The sequence below is a fragment of the Polyodon spathula genome, chromosome 2 (genome assembly GCF_017654505.1).
Source record: "Polyodon spathula isolate WHYD16114869_AA chromosome 2, ASM1765450v1, whole genome shotgun sequence".
Taxonomy (NCBI): domain Eukaryota; kingdom Metazoa; phylum Chordata; class Actinopteri; order Acipenseriformes; family Polyodontidae; genus Polyodon; species Polyodon spathula.
This window is the reverse complement of record NC_054535.1, coordinates 32691746-32710989: the sequence shown is the minus strand read 5'-3', so window position 1 is coordinate 32710989 and position 19244 is coordinate 32691746. Positions and strand designations below refer to the sequence as shown.

The window sequence follows — 19244 nt, the reverse complement described above, 5'->3', positions numbered from 1 at the left end:
AGTTAACCTCTTTGGACAACCATGTCATATGCAGCTCATGCTGACATACAGTAAAGAGTGGCAATTCTCCCTGTAGGATGCATGTGTATGAACAAATCACACATCCACAAAAGAAAAGACCAAGACCATTTAAAAATAATTCTACTTGCTATTTAGTTTTATTATTTGTTTTAGTTATTGCTATTTATTCATATGTATTAGTATTATTCACAGTAACTTAACTGCTAAGTTTAGATGTTCACACTACTGGAATGTTCCCTCTCTCTGGATACAGACTTATTATTTTTTTAAAAAAGCACCTCAGAACACATTCACACACTAACATTTTGTTATCATCCCACTATTCATAGCCTTAAGTAAATACAACTGTAACTTTGTTGCTACTGTTTTAACAGTGTTAAAATTTGTGAATGTATTATTTACATTCCACTTATGTTCAAGTATTAAAACCAAGTCATCTTTGTGTAGACTTTTACTAGTACAGCATATTGCACAATCAGTTGTGGCTCATAGCGGGATGGTCAGTACAAATCCAGAACATTTTCTGTATTCTCAGATGACCTGAAAGATGTTTGGTCTATTTAAATTAGACAGGATTTATAATGCCACGTTAATAAATACAGATCATTAGTGCAGCAACTAAGTAAACAGTGTTTCACATCACAAAGGCATGTGTAAAACAAGTCATCAGCTGAATTAAAAAAATAATGAGAGACTAGAAATTTGTATCCCAGGCTGGATTATATAAAATTATGGAAAGCACTGGTAAGAGTAACAAAACCTGAATAAGTATGCTGATTACAGTTAAACTAGAATTTCTACTTGATTTTATCCAGTGCATTATACATAGGTCCAGAAAGTAAATCATTATTAGCCATCATTTTCATTGGCAAATGACTAGTAAGCAATAACATATAAAACTGTACATTGCAGAAGCATATTTGATACAGTAGTCTCTTGCACATCTGAAATGACCAATAATCCAAACCATTATCTCATAATAAAAGGTATGATAGCAGCTGTAGAAACTACATTTCCACATAGGTGATTTTAAATATTATTGCAAACCTTGATCTGCACATGTATAGTACAGTACATGTCATCAATTAAATGTAACTGAAAAAAAAAAAAATTTGAGTAAATATGTTGAAAGAGTATCAAAAACATAAAACGGCTTGGTAGTATGGTACAGGTCATTATTTATATGTACCACTGACCTGAACAGGATCGGTCCAAGATGGCTTTGTGAGATTTTGCTATTAGAAATCTTCTGCAAGTATCTGAAATTTATACGACACGCCTAGTTTGTTTATGTTCAAAAGCAATCATGACGCCACTGACATTCACAGGATTTCTACAAGGATTACCGACACATTAGATTAATCCAGTGAAATCAGCCGATAAAAATCTATCAAGTGTTTTCTCATTGTTGGAATTTTCGTGCAATATGTACAGTACCCATCACGATTGCCTGGAATGGAAATGCAAGTTCTGTCTTTCAATTTTCAAGAAAGAACACAGCTAGTTACTTCTTAGAATGTCTAGCAATAAAATGAGCTCAGGAATTCTGATGTCAGAGACCAATGTGTCTATATAAAAGTCACTTTCTGGTCTTTTACGGTCTAAAGGCCTATTCACACCAGACGCGATGCGATTTGTCCTGCGATAAAGTGATACTTTCACTGCAACACTACCTTTCACACCAGTGACGACAAGCATGCTCGATGCGTTAGACGACTCTTCTCCGATTGGTCCTTGGTCAGTTCCCTAGCTGCCGTATGACAATTGCAAAAATAGACATCAATCTTATTTTTTGTGCACCGCTTCAGTGTCGCCCAGTCGCATCGCAGTTAGTGTGAATGGTTCAAATCAAAACTACATGTTCTGTGTCACCTCACGTCCGCTGCGAAGAGGCCTTAACACTCAATATGTTTGTATGTTAAATGTTGTACTAAAGTCACTGCTGATATGCTACATCTTCACAGTGCAATCTGATCATTCAGCATTATTAAAAAAAAAAAAAAAAAGAAAGATACCTAAACTCATATTGATCACCTGGGCCTTCACTTTCGATGACAAAACAATCTATTGAGAAATAATGAACTGCGTATTTGTGCTTCTTGAAAGAAAGAAAGAAAGAAAGAAAGAAAGAAAGAAAGAAAGAAAGAAAGAAAGAAAGAAAGAAAGGAGTGTTGTGTAGGAAAATTAGTAAAATACTAAACAAATGAAAGAGATTTGTTTGTTTAAAATTACCTGAAGTTCAACAGTATTTTGAATGATACTAGCTTACTAAAGAACCATCAGTTTGCTCATTTTACTTTCTTGTCATGTTTAATGTGGCCGTTTCTTCTGTGTTTGCCATTTGGTATTCCATTATGGTAGTATCCATTGGCCTTGCTTTGTACTGAGCTAGACCACACACTTGCAGCAATCAATTTTACAATCCGGGACAGTGTATACAGAATTATAAGTGTCCCTACTAACATAACTAGAGCTACATCTAGAAGGAAGTATTGATAGCAAGGGATGCTGTGCACAGCAGAGCGAAGATGCTTGGCTCCATTGTGGCGGAGGATATAATTGATCCAGTAAACTGTGCGGCTTACAGGGTGATCAGGCTGGTCTTTGTGGATCTGGGATAGCAACTGAGCATCTTGTCTGTACCTAAAGAATAAATAACACAGCACATATATAAAATGAGTAAATGTAATATAAACATTTGTAGATGATATATTCAGTCAAACCTGTATTCAGAGATCACTCAAGGGACAGTCTAATAGTGCCATCTTAACACAGGGCACATAAGTTTTCTATTTGTTTCTGACTTGCTTTCCTGTAATTATGTAGGTCTTACATACACTGTAAAAGTCAGAAGATGGAATATATACAAAACAAAGTATATCATTTAATCAAACTCATTTAGATAATGCATTACAAAATGCATTCTTTTGGGAAAGTAATGAATGCTGGCCTGTCTCAGGTCACATAAAATTCATTTTAAATTATTTGCAAATTTCAATGCCTGTGTCTGCCTTTCAGGTACATGTTGATTCATTGCATCCTGAAACCAACGCCAGCATAAGCAGAATATATTTTTCCGATTACCGCTCACATTGTTTTCATACAAGTATGGCTTGAATTTTTCGGTATTTATTGTCCTTTAACGATTTGCTTTTAAGTCTTAAGCCACTACATTCTAATTATGAGAACAGTCTGTTAAATTAGCAGGAAAGAACAACACAACACGAAACAGACACAATGGGAGCTACCTAGTTCCCAGGCAAGTATGAGAATTAAATGCAAGTTAAAGTAGCATCTGGGGGAAGTGACTAATGTCATTGCTTACTCTTTTGTTCGAATAATGAAGGTGAAACAGAACCAGCAAGTCAATCAGGACATCAAGGTAAAAAGAAGCGACTTTGTTTAGTAACTAATAGTTTAATTAAGATACTGAATCGACGAGAACAAAAATAAAAACCTAAAACTTCAAGCCCGAGTTTCCGTTTCAAAATGCTGTATCTGCGTCTTTCTAGCGCTGTATTTCAGCAGTTTTACTGTCTTACAAGTTTAATAACTTTAATTCTGTCATCTAGGGTGGACCTTGTGTTTCTCCACATTTTCTCTTCCTTTACAAGAGAGCGCTGTTGTTTTATTCATTACAGATAAAAGACTGTTAATGGTTATCGTATCTCTTTGAATTTAGGATGTACCATCTAAAACCATATTTTTCTTATAACATTAGCTCTGTGTAAGGGTGCTTTATACAGGTTTGAGTCCATTGCTGGGTAAGAGAATTGTGGTCGATTAATACAGTTAAATAAAAGTACAAATATCATTGGGAAGAATTTAAAGTCACTTAGACCAGGTGGTCAGTAAACAAAGGTGGTCACATGAGCAGGGTTGACTGTATATAGACACACACACACACACACTACCACTGTGAATGTCATTACAAATGAATGTGCTTAAGCCAGAACCATGATTTGTACATTCATTTAGAGTATTAATCTAAATTCCAATAATACCTCTTAACGAACAGACCAACCTTAAAATTGATTATGGTAACACTTCAATTTGGTCTGATTTCTAATTTTACACAATATTAACTGAATCAGGTATTGACAGTCTTTTTTTGATGAGTTATCAGTGCTTCATGTCTATTTGCATTCAAACCTACATCTGTCTGAAACATCGTAGGTCTCTGCATGGTCTAGTGTTTCTGCTGTTGAGAGTCAGCACCACTTCCAATGGCCTAATAATTTTTTCATCTAACAAAGTAGTACCAGTAGAGCATTTAATATTGTAAATGATGGACAACATCAAATCCTTCAAGTTTTCCAAGTTACAACTTACAGGAAATACATTATGGTCTTCTAATGCAGTACGATACAAAATAGTTTTGTCTTTAAAAGCTCAAATGTTTCCATGCCAAAATTGAGCTCCAAGCCCTATGTACACCACTGAGTATGGAAAAAACATACATTAGGATACAATTTGTTTTTTTACCTGGAATCCTGTATGACTTTAATCATTGACTGATATAGCTCTTCTTCTGTCATCTTCTTCCATTCCAGAAGGATCCCCATTCCTTTAGCTTGCACTCGTGTCATTGTGTCATAGTGGTCTCCAAACAAAGGGATTCCCACTACAGGCACACCATGGTACATTGCTTCATAAATACTATTCAGACCTCCATGACTAAGGAATGCTTTAATGTTCGAGTGACCTTAAAGCAAGCAAATAGTTCAGTAAGTTAAACAGACATCAAAAAGAGAAAAAGGCAATTGTTGACTGCAGAATGTGATACCCAAAAGAGAATATTTTAATCCCCCCATTTGACATAGAGTATACTGCATGGTTACAGCCTTTATTGATGCTTTTAACCACCACACTAGCAAAAACTGCACAAGGAATTTCACCCTAAAAAGTGAGTATTTTTCCCCCAGTTATTAGATGCTAAAGGCAGGCAGCCTTAATAATACATACAACCAACACTCTGAGGTAGTTAATAAAGAAGCAGATATAACCACTAGCAAATATATAAATATATAAACACTACGTTAATAGTTGGTAGAATTGGAGTTTACTAGACCTAATATTTCTATGTGCTGTATCATTAGACATGAACAGTGTAACCAGTTAATTAATGAAAATCAAGATAATGTTAGACCACCCCACCCTTTTGATGTATGATAGGATGTAATGTTGCAATATAATGGGCATATATAAAGTTCCACAACAACCACACATTAATTTATTAGTGAAGCTATAGATTGGGCAACTAAGGAGAGATAATTAATATGTGGGTTGGCATGTTTTTGAATTAACAGAGGTTTGAATGTTAAGTGTTATGTGACCTCCCTGTACAGTATACTGTACACTGATAAAATTACTTCTGTAGGCACCTGGTGTTGCAATAGATATTAGCAGCAATTCAGAACCACACAACAGTTCACAAACTGCCAATTTTTCCCGATAAATAAATAATTTAATAAATACATAAATAAAAATAGGAAACAATTAGTAGAGCATATTTTTTATCCAAGATTGTCTGGCTATATATGCTGTACTGTAGAAGGAGTGTCATGTTTTAACCACTTCTTACCAAGAAGATCATTTTGTGGCATCCATTCCACAAGTTTAGTATTATTTCCTAAATTGCTTGGTTTTGTACCTGAAAACCTAAAAGAAAAATAAGACTTAATGAACATAAATTAATGACATAAGATTGAATTAACAAACAAATAATTACATGTTAACGTCTAACCCATGCGCACTGTCATATCAACAATTTAACAAGTTTGTTGTACCGCTACACAAACCCAGTTGCTATGAGTATTAAAACAGCTAAAATCATGAATGGGCAACACAGGTTACTTGAGTCGATTGCTTGAACAAAGAACACTGACCTACTCTGTCCATCTAGAAATAGACACTGCAATTGCTTGGAAATGTGCACTACAAGAGTTTGTTTCTAGAAATAAGTTGTGCTTTCATTAATTCAGTCATTATTTACAGGGATTTTTCTGATTAGTGGATGAAAGATCAGGAGGTATGCAATAGGTTTCCTATTCGTTTTGTGAAAACTCTTAAATCAGAGGTGCACTGCAATTTTGATAGTCTTTTTTGCTCTTTCCTTGTGGGTTTTATTGTAGTTTTCTCAAACTCAGCAGTGTTACTATGCATGATATACTTATGCCGTTAAAGAATGGTACAAAACATCATAAAAAGTTTATGAGAACTAACTATCAAATTACGATAAATTAATTTATATAATACAGTAGATGCATGCAATATATAGATTTTGGTTATGTATTATACATACAAATGTACATCTAGAAACAAATTTAAAAGGTACACAACATGGAAAAGTACTGTTGATCAATGAAAATTAAAGTGTGCAAACTAACTATGACATAATGGAAATGACAGCGGTTTGGACAAAATTATAGCTGAGCAGCGATATCAGCCAAAGGTTGAAATGGAATGATGGATTGTAACAGAATAAAGTTAATTAAAAATGTGTTCTGTCAATAATATTGAGATGATATTTACTGTATTTTATTAGACAGAGATTTCAAATCCAATCAATTAATGTGTTATATTTGTTTTGTTTTGCTTTTAAAGTGATATCATAGAGAGCATACAAGTCATCATAGCAACTAATCTCCAATTAAAAATAAATAAATGAATAAAAATGCATTGCCTGCGGTTTATGGTTTTCATTTCTTCTTAAGGTAGAAAGGAGAATGGTAAGGGTTTATTGCATTATACATTTCTCCCCTTCTGTCCAACACATATTAATTTCTTTATTAAAACTTAAATTCTGTTTATACTTCTTGGATTACAAGGGCTTTATGTGGAAGTAGCAGGCAAAACAATATACATACATTCTCACAAAAAGCTGTCAGCATCCTAAATATAAAAACATAAGCACATTGTCTCATACATTTGCTTACAAACAGTAAAAAAGTAGGGCTGTGTCCGAAGGTTCCTTCGCTAGCCAGGGATTCAATGACTATAAACCTTCGAAGGTTCATCAGACAGGTTCACACACTTTTTTTTCTTCCCATTAACAGAAACTGTTTGACAATGTGTGAATACTATAAATCACACATTAAATGTCACTCACATACAAAATTTGACTTTCTGACTTGCATAATGCATATAAATCTGCTACCAAATCGTTATACATTACATACAACTCTGCATGGAGCCGCTGCCGTGTATGGAGCAGGGTATAGTATCCAAAGCAGTGGCCTGTACCTCTAGTGACTGTATTGCTTCAGTAAAATATGTACTGATTACCTAGTGTACAAGACAGTGTAAGAAAAGTGCTACGGTAGAATATGTTTGAAACATACACAAAAAATATACGCTAACACTGATAATTGTAATTTCGAAAACTGAGTACCGTCTGCCCCTCCTCGCTCCAGCTCATGTTATCCAGAAGCAAACCTTTCATTTCTTCATTCGCTATCCTCCACAGCCATGCGTTGTATACTGTAAGCTGTACTGAAAGAAATGTCTGGAAACCCCTGTGCTGTTTGGGATTTTTTTGTTAAATGCCCAGACGGCCAAAAAAAAAAGTTGAATGCAAGCGACTCGTATTATGGAGTCAAAACCAATCTCTGGGGTCACTTGACAAGCGTAAGTTCATATTATTATTAATATTTTTAGTAGTAGTAAAATGTGCCTGATAACCTGCTTGGAATGGTGACTGTTAAATAAAGCTTTTTCCACTGCAGTTGGTGCTGCAATGCAAGCTTCAGTATAGATTGCAAGCAGGCTCAATTACATGTAAATAAACACTGTGTATTTATATTTTTATTAAAATTATAAAAACATGATTATTGTTCTATATAACTTATTTTTAAACTATGTGTGAATGTTTTATTCCATTAATATGGATTACTTGTAAAATAATAGGATTTTCAATCAAATATAAACAAGCAGCTATGGTACAGTCACCAATAAATTATGCAAATGAGTATCATCAAAGGTTCGAACCTTCCTTCGGTAATGTGTTCCGAACCTTCAAAGGTCAAAATGTACCCTTTGTTGCAGTCCTAAAAAAAAAGCAGCTGGAAGTCAATCAAAAAATACCCCAATACCAAGGCGTCAAATAGAATAGGAGTGACAGATGAATACCAAGTAATGTAATACCAAAACCTGCTTTTAGGCCGTCATGCTGAAGACACTACTATAGCTGTCTCTTATTCAAAACTCCCCTTCCTGTTTCAGTGAACAAGGGTTTTTTGTTGGTATAAACTGAGCAATAAATACCCTCACATAAGTTGTTTAAATAAAATCTAATGCAAGTATTTTTTAATTGGGATTTCAGAGTTAATTGTGTTTTGCTCAAATTAAAAGTTTGAGGTTTTAGCTAGTATAATCCTCCACACCAGGACACAGACTCTTGCTCTATGTAACTTTGGTTGGTTTTTACTCTGGGCCTGGGCCTGGGAATGTCCTTAGAATGTTTAAATCACAAAATTATGAGCGCAAATTGTGACATGCATACTCTGTGGGTATCTGGGTTATGTGTAATCCTCTCAGGGAACAAAAAAAAAATGGTGCACTAACCTCCAAATCACCTTCTGAGGAAGCCGACCCAGAGCTCCGGCCAACATATGCGCAATATCATCTGATAAGTACTTAACTCCAGCTCCAAAGGACACCAATACAAAGCCATGTTCTTCTGTTGTACCAGCCCATGTTAGGAACTCCTAAAATTAGAGATACCGCATACAGTAAAATAGAAAAGGGAGTTTTTGTAAACAAAAAGCAAACAATCCCCAGGGAAATAATCTAAGGGGAATGATACAGCAGACCTAACAGTTTGTAAATAAGAAGTAAAATGGACATCTAACCTGTATAATTGATTTCAATGGGACACCACATGTAATTTAACTTTATTGAGAGAATCACAGAATATAGCTGTGTACCAACTATAAAAGCCACTATGGTAAAGCATGTGTTATGTATTAAGAATACGGGCAGAGGTAAAAGGGGTATTTGTATGGAAGCAAGGGAAGTGCACAAAGTAGTTCACGTGCAGATGTACTTACTGAGATTACAATTGAATGATTTATTAGCAATTCAATCTCGGTACAACTGTATAAAAGGGTGACTGTTACACTCATTCAGGGCTGGGTGTTCGCAGTGGAGAATGTGAGTTGGGAGAGATAATTATCACTATTATAACAATTGCTAATACATGCTGAAGGGCCACACGATAGTTTGTCCAACGTTTGTTTGTCTGTTCGTTTGGCCAACGTGCCGTTTGTTTTTTCGTCAGTGTTTTTGTTTTGTTCAAACCTTTTATTTTATGTGCGTTAATAAAACACTGAGCAGCACAGCGTCTGGGTTTTGCCCGCAGTTGCTGTGTGTTTTGGTTTCATTTCCTGGCCCGACATCACCCCTATAGCCAGCCTGTTCACAGGCAGTGAATAAAACATCAAAACAGTAAATCAAAGTGTCCTGTCTATACAGCAGAAACAGAATCACATGACCTAAATATTGCAGCCATATCAGGTCAGAGGTTAATGCCTTGGTGAATGCAAAAAGCATTGAGCGTTTATAACACTATTTTTTTCTTGCATGACCTGACCGAGAGAATGGGTTTTTCCACTCATGCCATCATGTGGTCCAGAGGTTAAAGTCCAGGGCTTGTAACCAGGTGGTCACTGGCTCAAATCCCACCTCTGTCACTGACTGAGCAAGTCACTTAACCTCCTTGTGCTCCATCCTATGGATGAGATGTTAAATCAATGTCCTATTGTAAGTGACTGCATATAATGCACAGTTCACAGCCTACCTCTGTAAAACACTTTGTCACGGTGGTCCACTATGAAAAGTGCTATATAAAGATATTATTATTACATAATTTTGGTACTGAGGAATACAATAACACAATAAAACAAGTTGCCAGTATGGGGACTCTCCTGAAGCCTTTATCATATGGTTAAATAACTAGGAGTGTAAATGTGACATCTTATTTGGGGTCAGCAAACAGTAGCTTTTTGACAACAAGCAGGCTAAATATACTTCTTTGTGTGTCCATTCTCGTAAAAAAAGCATTTTCTTTACTATAAAATCACTAGTGCTTTTCAGAACGAGGCTTTAAGTAAGTGCATATAGACTTTTACAGATTTATCAGCATTTAATAGGAAACTGCAGACAGTCAGAAATTCCACTTTTGCTCACTATCAGGGTTAAACAACACTTTAATGACTTGTTTACGTTTACACTGATCTGTACTGTTCACCTGACAGTAGGCTAGTTGATTGTTAAAAAAAGAATACAAAAAAGGAAGCTGTAATTTTCCAGCATACTACTGCATAATTGTGATCTGGGCAAGAATCAACATGAACGCAGGGATCGGTCTCAAGAGATTAAAAAAGATACATTTCAAATTAAAGACATGAAGCACCCATTTTTAGTTAACTCTATTCAGTATAAATAATACACATTTCCTTACGGACTATTTTTTTCTAGAAACAAGAGTTTACTTTCACCAGACACTAAGGAGAATATATTTGTATTTCCAGGTACAATTTTAAACAGTAGGCCTTACAAATTAATCATTAGGTTTTGAAAAATACATTTTATATTGTATATTGTAGAATAGTGTATACCCAGGTTGTGCTACAGGAGAAAGGCTTGTAAAAGTAATCACTGGACAGATGATCTGTCTTCCAGTCTACCTCCTAGCTAATTCTAAAAAGGAATTTCCTGGTCCTTGGTCTGACTAAGTAAGTAGATCTAATATATTAGTATTTTGGAGTCACCATCAGTATCACGAAATAGTTAATCTCCATGACCTACAACTACAATATGGAAATGTAAAACTGTGTCACATATGCAAGTATAGGTCCTTCCATACATCCTCAGAATTTGATACTCTTCATAACTTGTTGAGAAAGGTGGCCAAGAGTTATCAAAATTTAACAAATGGTTCTCTACATCAGTGGTCCTCAAAGTGGTGCATGCTGGCAAATTTGCGCCTGCGAAGCCAGGCCATCGTGTCCGTGGTAGCTGTTCTTAAATTATGGGTCGTGAACACATTTCTGGCGGGTTGTAGCATGGGAAAATAAATAAAGCTTTAAACACATTTTCCAACAAAAGCATCAAAGCAGTCTGTTGACAGTCCTGCTCGCTTATGCTGTGCTTGTACATACTCTACTTTTTTTTTCCCTGAAGTGCCTCTGCGATGTGATCAACCAATTGAATATCTGCATTTTCTCTGCGGTAGCCCAATCATAATATAGCTGGGTAGGACATAAACTGTGTCTGTTTCAGTTGCAGGTATGAACAATAAGTTTAACCAATAGGAGAGTCAAATATCTGCCAAGTTTTACGCAGCTGTCCAATCATAAGCAAGCAGAGGCCGTTCACAGTATTCTGCCTGAAAATTGAAGGCGAGTGAGTAGTCAATGGGAAAGTGAAAGATCTCACAGCTGTTCAATCATTCGTGAGCAGAGGTGGAGTGTTAATGTGTCGGGGAAGCACTGAATTTGAGAAAAAATAATACATTTCAGTATTTAGAGTTTAAATTTCTCTCTATATATTTTCTTTAATTTCACCAGACAAGGAAAACACCGTAGTAGATTTAGTTAGGAATCCACTTTCTCTGAATAATTGTACTGGAGATGAGCGATCTTTAAAACACAGTAGTGTTGACAAATTTGCCAAATTGAAACAAAGCGAGACGCTATCTCTTTTTTGTTTTGTTTATTCATGGTTATCTGTGTAAACATGCTATTTAAAAATATTTGCATTGCTTATTTTATATAAATTACTTAAAAAGAATAAGCGCAGCACGCACAATTACTGCTGAGACGTGGCCTTATCAGTGTGAGCCAAGAATAACTCCCACTAAAACTCTAAGATTCTGAACACCAAAAAAGTTTTTGAAGTTTATATATAATTTGCTTGTTATTATCCCGATGATATTTTGGAGGCAGTTGTATAATACATAAAGCACAGTTGTATCTATGTACAGCAGAGAATATCTGAGACTGTCATTAGATTCAATTTATGATATATACATATGTCTCAAGAAAAACCTTAACAGTAAAACAAACACTAACTCAGTTTGAAACGATACCCTATGGCCCTTATTTGCTAGTCTGCACTGACTGTAATAGTTGAATCATTATTCAAGGCCTGTGTAACTCAACTCCCTTGTTGTAAAAAACGCCCCATTTCAGCAAATGTTAATGAATACACAGCTGTGACAGTAAAACAGGGCCTAGGCTGGCACAGACAAGCAACAGTGGACACTAGTCCTTGTTTCTGATAAACAAAGTACACAATGACTACATTTAAAAGAAAACTGCTCAATGTCAAAAGGTTTTACAATACCCCCTTTGGACTTTGGCATCCAAAATTGTAGTCGATACAGGCTTCATCACAAACCACTTGTGTTTACCACGATGGTATTTTGGTCATCTGAACTGATAATAGAAGAATGAAAGGCTTTGTGACAATGCAAACATAAGACTTTTGAAATCTAAAAAGAGCGTGGTATTTCTGAAATCGTCACATTTGACTAAATATACAAAAATAATCTTTGTCTTTTAACATTAAATGGTAGTTTGTAATTTACTCAAACATGAACAGCTTGCTCTTTTAACAAAGCTCAGATTTCAGCATCGTAGTGTCAAGTTACATGTTTATATATACTACTAATATATACTAATATTAATATATTAATATATATTATATATATATATATACTATATAATAATATTATATATACACCACATGTATTATTATTAGTACATAATATATCACATGTATTTGTACTTGTAAACACATATATACATATTATATATATATAATATATATATATATATATATATATATATATATATATATATATATATATATATATATATATATATATATGTAATATGGCAGGGAGGGGGTTAATAGCTTCGCTGCCTAAAAACATGTGAGAATGCACATTTGTTTTTTAAAAGGTTTAATGAGAGATATTTGTGTTAATTGTTTGATTATTAGTTATCCCCTGCACCTGCTGTTCATTGTAAACAACAGCCAGGTGCAGGGTATTTAAAGGAAGCTGCCAGTGTGCTCAGGGCTGCTACTGTGTGGAGGGTCCAGTTGATAGTGCGTTCAACCGTGAGGTTCCACTTGTGGTTAGTTAGTGCTCAAAACAGAGCTAGGTTTGTTTTGTTTTTATTTAGTTTTGTGTCTTTTTGAATCCTGTTTGTGGAGTGGTGTTTTAAGAAGGGAAAAGAACCCCAGCGAACCTGTGTGGTGATTCTCTGGTTTACGTACGGTGTCAGAAGTACCCTTCTGACTCAAAACACAAAAAGGGCTTTTACATAGTACCTTTTTTCTAACACTTGAAAGCACCATCAACACGGCCTTCCACACAACAGCAGCCCTAAACACACTGGCTGCTTCCTTTAAATACCCTGCACCTGGCTCTAATTTATAATGAACAGCAGGTGCAGGGGACAACTAATAATCAAATAATTAGCACAAATATCACTCATTATGCACATTCAACAAACAAATGTGCATTCTCACTTGTTTTTATACAGGTGTGTGTGTGTGTATATATGTGTGTGTATTATATATAATATAAGGATGCACCGATTCCAAGTTTTGGGGATGCGGCCAAATCCATCTCAAAAGATCTGTCCAAATACCGAATCTACAAAAACTGTTGAACAAAAACAGACTGACTGCTTTCTTTTTAACTTCAATAGTTGTATCAAGTCTGCAAGTTCTTGCGCGCTAAAGAGGGACAGTCCGCTGCCATGTTTGTAGCCTAATTTAAATTACCTTACGATTTCAGCTTGAGTGCTAAGTTTAAGTAAGATGACACTGGCTGCAACTCCATTGTCATTTTTTATACACAGATAAGCTTACTTGATTTGAAAAACATCATGAACGATACAAGCATTTTCTTACACTACTTGGTTTGATTAAATGAGTAGTAAACAACAAAATATGAAAGCCGATCAATTTCTACAAACTTTTTAATGAAAAAAAAAAATTGTAGCCTACTTCAATCGGAACATTAGCCCACTACATTATATTAAACCAACACAAAAAAATAAAAAAAATAAAAATCTGGTTCTCTCTTGGCTTTTTCAATGAACATAATTTAATAAAGAATAAAAACATACTAAGATAACAACTACCTAGCCTAAGTTCAAGTCATCTTTTTTGTAATCTACCAGCGGCTTCTGTTGCATACACATTGCTGGTATAATAGTGCAGACCATGGGTCAAACCATGTCCTTAAAATGCCTTTTAATTTGTTTGTTTTTTAAACCATTTAAATGCAAGACCATAACAAAACATGTATACAGGCTTTATTAAAAAAAAAATGTATTATTTGTCCTGCGGTTGCCTTAAATTTTTTCTGCACGTACTACTACTTAGTTTACCGCTAGCCCTCTCCCCCCACAACAAAAACATCAAAATAACCGTTTACCTTTACAAGAAATGAGAGCTGCATCTTTGCCATAATAACCCACTATTTCCTTTAATGACATTTTAACCTGTGTCACCTGATCTGAGAGCTAAGAGGAAAAATTACCGTAAAGAGTGACCTGAATCTCCCTGCAAAATAAAACCCACGTTGATTTAAATGCACTGTGTGTGTAACACATATCAATATAGGCTACGAAAATTATTTTAATGAAACACAGCAGTTCCCAAATGGTTCAGCTTGTATTGGCACGTTACAATCACGTAAAATTGAATTTACTAAAGCATATTGTTCAGCAACGTCTTGCACATCTGACAGTTGTAAAGTTACAAAAAACATATTTCTGAGCATTATTTTTTATTTTTATTTTTTACAACACGTTGACAGACAAAGCACAAATGTCTACAACAGTTTGCTGTTACTATATATTACAGATTTACTGCATAACTTTACTCCATGACAAGTGTGTATGTTTGCATTCAGCAGTTGCGTGGTGTGTTTAGTGCATTCGCCACCAATAATTCAGGGAGTTGAGAACCGCGACAGAGTTCAAACATGTTCTTGTTATTAAATACAAAAGTTACGTTCAAAATCAGATTTGTGTTCTTTATTTAAAGAACTGCACAGACTGGAAGGATTTATTAAAAATAATATGAGTCTGGGCGGATATAGGATTCGGATTCAGTTCACAGAATCCAAAGTTTTCGGTCGTATATATGAATTACATTTCAACTGTAGGACTGTAATCTGTGTATAATTGCACAACCAAAACGTATCTCATGTAAACATGAGACCTGCTTGTCTAATTATTTGTCATATTCTTTAGGGGAAATAAACCTCACCAATGCAGTGTAATATTTATCCTAGAATACATTCAATAAAAAGGATTTTTGCACATAAAAATAGTGGTTGCAAAATAAGACTTTTTCAGTGATCCGCCCGGACCACTGCACCCATCCTGCTGTCCTTTGGTACTCTTGATACTTTAGCAAATCCAATTTAAGTCTAAACAAATTTGCCATATTAGCCAAGAGCTGCTGGATACAATACATAATTTCTAAAAGTGACCTAGCTAAATAAAAAAGTATTTCTTCAATGCAGTATTTCAGGCCTCCCCTGTCTGATTTCCAAAGCATCTAAAGATTTTTTCAATTATTTGTGCATTATCTAACAAATGTCAAATATATTTCACTTTATCTAAAGGCCATACCCTTACATTCGGGGAACCATGGTAACATGGTATAACAATCATCAGTTTTGTTGTATGACCATTTTTTAAAACTATTAAACAATATATGGCCATATTGAACTTTGATTACACGGATTACTTATGGTCATGGTTCATAAGAAAATTCTAGAGCCCTTGTTTAGGTGGCTTTGGGATGAGTTCGTTTATTCCAGGTGGCATAGCATAACAGTATCCATTGTGTTAGAATGGTGTTACAATCTACTGATTGGCCTTACTGTATGCATAACGTTAAAATGGTGTAACACTATTGCTTGGCCTACCTGTACCAAAAGTATGAAAATAGTATGACACCCACCCACGTCAGTGAAAGAACCCACACTTGTATGCTCAGTTCCCCTCTTCATAAAAGGCTCAGAAGTGCTACATAGTATGAACATGTACATAATAGTGTGGTTGCTAAGAATTATCACTCTAAATGACCCAGTTCCTGAACACAATATTGTTTGGCATAACTGTATCCGTGATTCGATAGGTATGACTTCAGTTTGGCATAACTGGAGACATCGTGTTAGAATGGTGCAACATGATAAATGGAATCAGAAAGTGCAATTCCAAAGCAGCTTTGGTATAACATGAGAATATATTTAGAATTCATTATTTGTTTGGTGTTAGGTGTCTATAACACACAAGGGGGTCTATTTATAAAGGGTTAACGTCTGTTGAAATGAGAAAACAGAAGTACATGATCGGATTCCGTCCATAGCTGCCTATTTAACGGCAGTTGCTATTCACAAGTGAGAATTCAGATGCATCATTAAGCCCCAGCGATTTTCGTCTACGAAGGCATGCTTTTAACGAAAGAAAGAAAGGTTAATGATTACCTCATTAGCATAAAGTTTTCATCGGTCCGGAACGTCAACCTGCTATTCATAACATAACGACAGCAAAATGCTGTTGATAACTAGGAGTTATGGAATGCTTTCTACAGTCTAAAGTCTAAACTAACGGCAGCCTCGGCAGACTATTTTTATTTTTTTTAAGACCTATTTTATTACTACACTTGCTCTGTATACAGTTTGACATACACGTGATTTGCACTGCCTATTTTGGCAAAAAAAATAAACAATAATAATAATAATCTGTAGCTTTATATGAATGAACATGTTTAATATACTTAGCGCTGCTGCCTTACAGCTACAGGGTCCTGGGTTCGATTCCGGCCTCAGGGGTCGGTTGGTGTGGAGGTTGCATGTTCTCCCCATGTTTGTGTGGGTTTCCTCCGGGTGTTCCGGTTTCCTCCCACAGTCCAACGACATGCTGGCTAGGTGGATTTGCCTTTCTAAATTGCCCCTTAGTTGCCCTGCAATGGACTGGCGTCCCGTCCAGGGTGTAGTCCCGCCTTGAGCCCTGTGTCTGCCTGGTTAGAATCCGGCTCACCACGACCCTCTATAGGATTAAGCGGTTACAGATAATGTATGGATGGATGTTTAATATAAATATATACTCACACAAAAATGTATTCTCTGGCATAACCATTTTGAAACAGTGCTGTGAAGCGGAGAGCAAGTGAGATACTAAGAACAGACAGTTTTAGCATTGTTTTTATTATTACTATTATTATTTGATGTGATCTACGGCTTTTGGCTTGCTTGGTATTGCAAGAAACACTGATTGAGCCTCAGTGTTTGTGAAATGACGCCCCTGATTAGGAAAATATACACAGCCAAGGTTGTAGTGCTGGGGGGGGGGGGAAGTGGGCAGGGAGAGCACCACTTCCGTACTTCACATGTAGAATATTGAACTGTTCTGCTCCTATTAATATATGGAGATATCCATGTGTATGACCCATACAAATAAACAAAGAATACAATAACCGTAAGAAACCCTTGAGAGATAAATAATGAAAAAGTTTGAATACAGCGTGCCTGGTCTAGAATAAGGAGTAATAGGTGAAGGAACCTACAATACTGTGCTATGTGTCAGCGTTTTACAATTAGATGTAATAATTGAAACACTTTTTATTTTTAGACCCATATCAGAAATCAAGTAAATAAAAGAAGTTAAACATTTATTTTAAAAAGATAAACTCAATCATGACAAACAAATAAAGGGCTCCTGTGGCCTTACACCTCTTTTTTTGCAAACAGATGCACTTGTGTTTCAAAACCTCAGTCTCATTCGCTCTTAAGCAGCTGCAAAAGGACAGTGAGACAAGACGATTCTGGACCAAACCATTCAATATGAGAAGGGGGAGTGTTACGCATAGGATAAATAATAACAATGACAGCATTTTAATCATATGTGTGTTAGTCTATGAAACTGGTTGTGAAAATATGTAACATGTAATATAAATAGCTGTAAGTCTAGTTGCTTTACAATAATACCTCAATACCTGATTGTCTGAATTTGTAATCAGTTGGTACAGTTGTTAGCCCTTTCAAATACCGTAACTACTAGTGATAAACTGTGATTCTGTGTATGGGGAAATAGGGATTGCAGGTGGCAAGGTAGGGTTGAGAGAGCAGGGGTAGATAACAGGAACCCCTCACTTATAAATATAGCACTGCACCACTGTATACAGCACTGTTTTTTAAATGCTGTTACCAAACAGTAAATTTATGGATTGAATTACCTCCAATTCTTCTAGCCTATGGCCTCGCAGCCATCACACAAAAATACAAGACAAGTACAAAAAACGAACAACTATTATAAATTGTTATACGGAGGAAGGCATTGCCATTGCGCAAGAAAAACAATAACTTTTGGTTATTGATCAGTCTCTATGAATTTCCTTATTCCCACCTTCCCAAGCTATTGATTTGTCAAACTGAACCTGCCTCTGGGATCCGTACCAAACAGCTATTGGTGCAGGTGACTCTGAGACTGGATAAAGTAGGACAGTAAGGAAAAAAATAAAATGCTACTCAAGTTTGAAATTGCACGTTGTTGAACTTGGCAAAATACATGTTAATCGCAATGCTGAAAAAACGACAAAACAAAGACAAACTAAGAATGGCCAAAGAAAAATGAGCCGATAGTAAGAAAGTGTTTATGGCCCGATGTAGGAAACATTTTGTTTGAATGGAATACTTTGAATGACTAATACATACTGTAACTTGTCCTACATGTCAGTGCAACGCAGTGGTACACTTGCAAAGTATGTGTGTGGTTCTGATTAACAAAATAAAATAAATGTATTTGTTCAGATGGAAATTTAATGCAATTGCACTGCACCGTATGCAACACTGATGTTTTGTTTACTGGTTATTAGATGGTGCACTGTTGAGTTTAGTTTATTTATTTATTTGCTTTTTTAATTGATGCAAGCAGCACTGTTTAATACTATTCTTTTAAATTTGAATTAATACAACAAATTTATAAAAGCCAGTGCAGCGGGAACTATTGGCTAAGTATGGTTTTGGAAGGAAATGTTCAGTAAAGAAAGATGATGTTCTTGAACTTGTGTGGGTACTTGATAAGATAAAATAAAATAACAGAAGTTTAATACAGATGTGATGTGGGATGTATAACTTGATTTTACGCTCTGTTAATTATTACTTTTTACATTTTGAAAAACAA

The 19244-nt window shown here is 35.5% G+C and overlaps 1 protein-coding gene across 1 annotated transcript in view; it reads right to left on the bottom strand.

Moving 5' to 3' along the window:
- Positions 1-1096: 1096 nt before the first annotated feature.
- LOC121295410 (2-hydroxyacylsphingosine 1-beta-galactosyltransferase-like) overlaps positions 1097-19244 on the bottom strand; it is a 29913-nt gene continuing 11765 nt past the window's right edge. Inside the window, exons 3-6 of the mRNA XM_041219986.1 lie at positions 8587-8729; positions 5606-5682; positions 4507-4726; positions 1097-2664 (exon numbers count right to left, since the gene is read on the bottom strand). Of these exons, the coding sequence (XP_041075920.1) occupies positions 2310-2664; positions 4507-4726; positions 5606-5682; positions 8587-8729 (795 nt within the window). The 3' untranslated portion in view covers positions 1097-2309. The remainder of the gene's footprint in view (positions 2665-4506; positions 4727-5605; positions 5683-8586; positions 8730-19244) is intronic.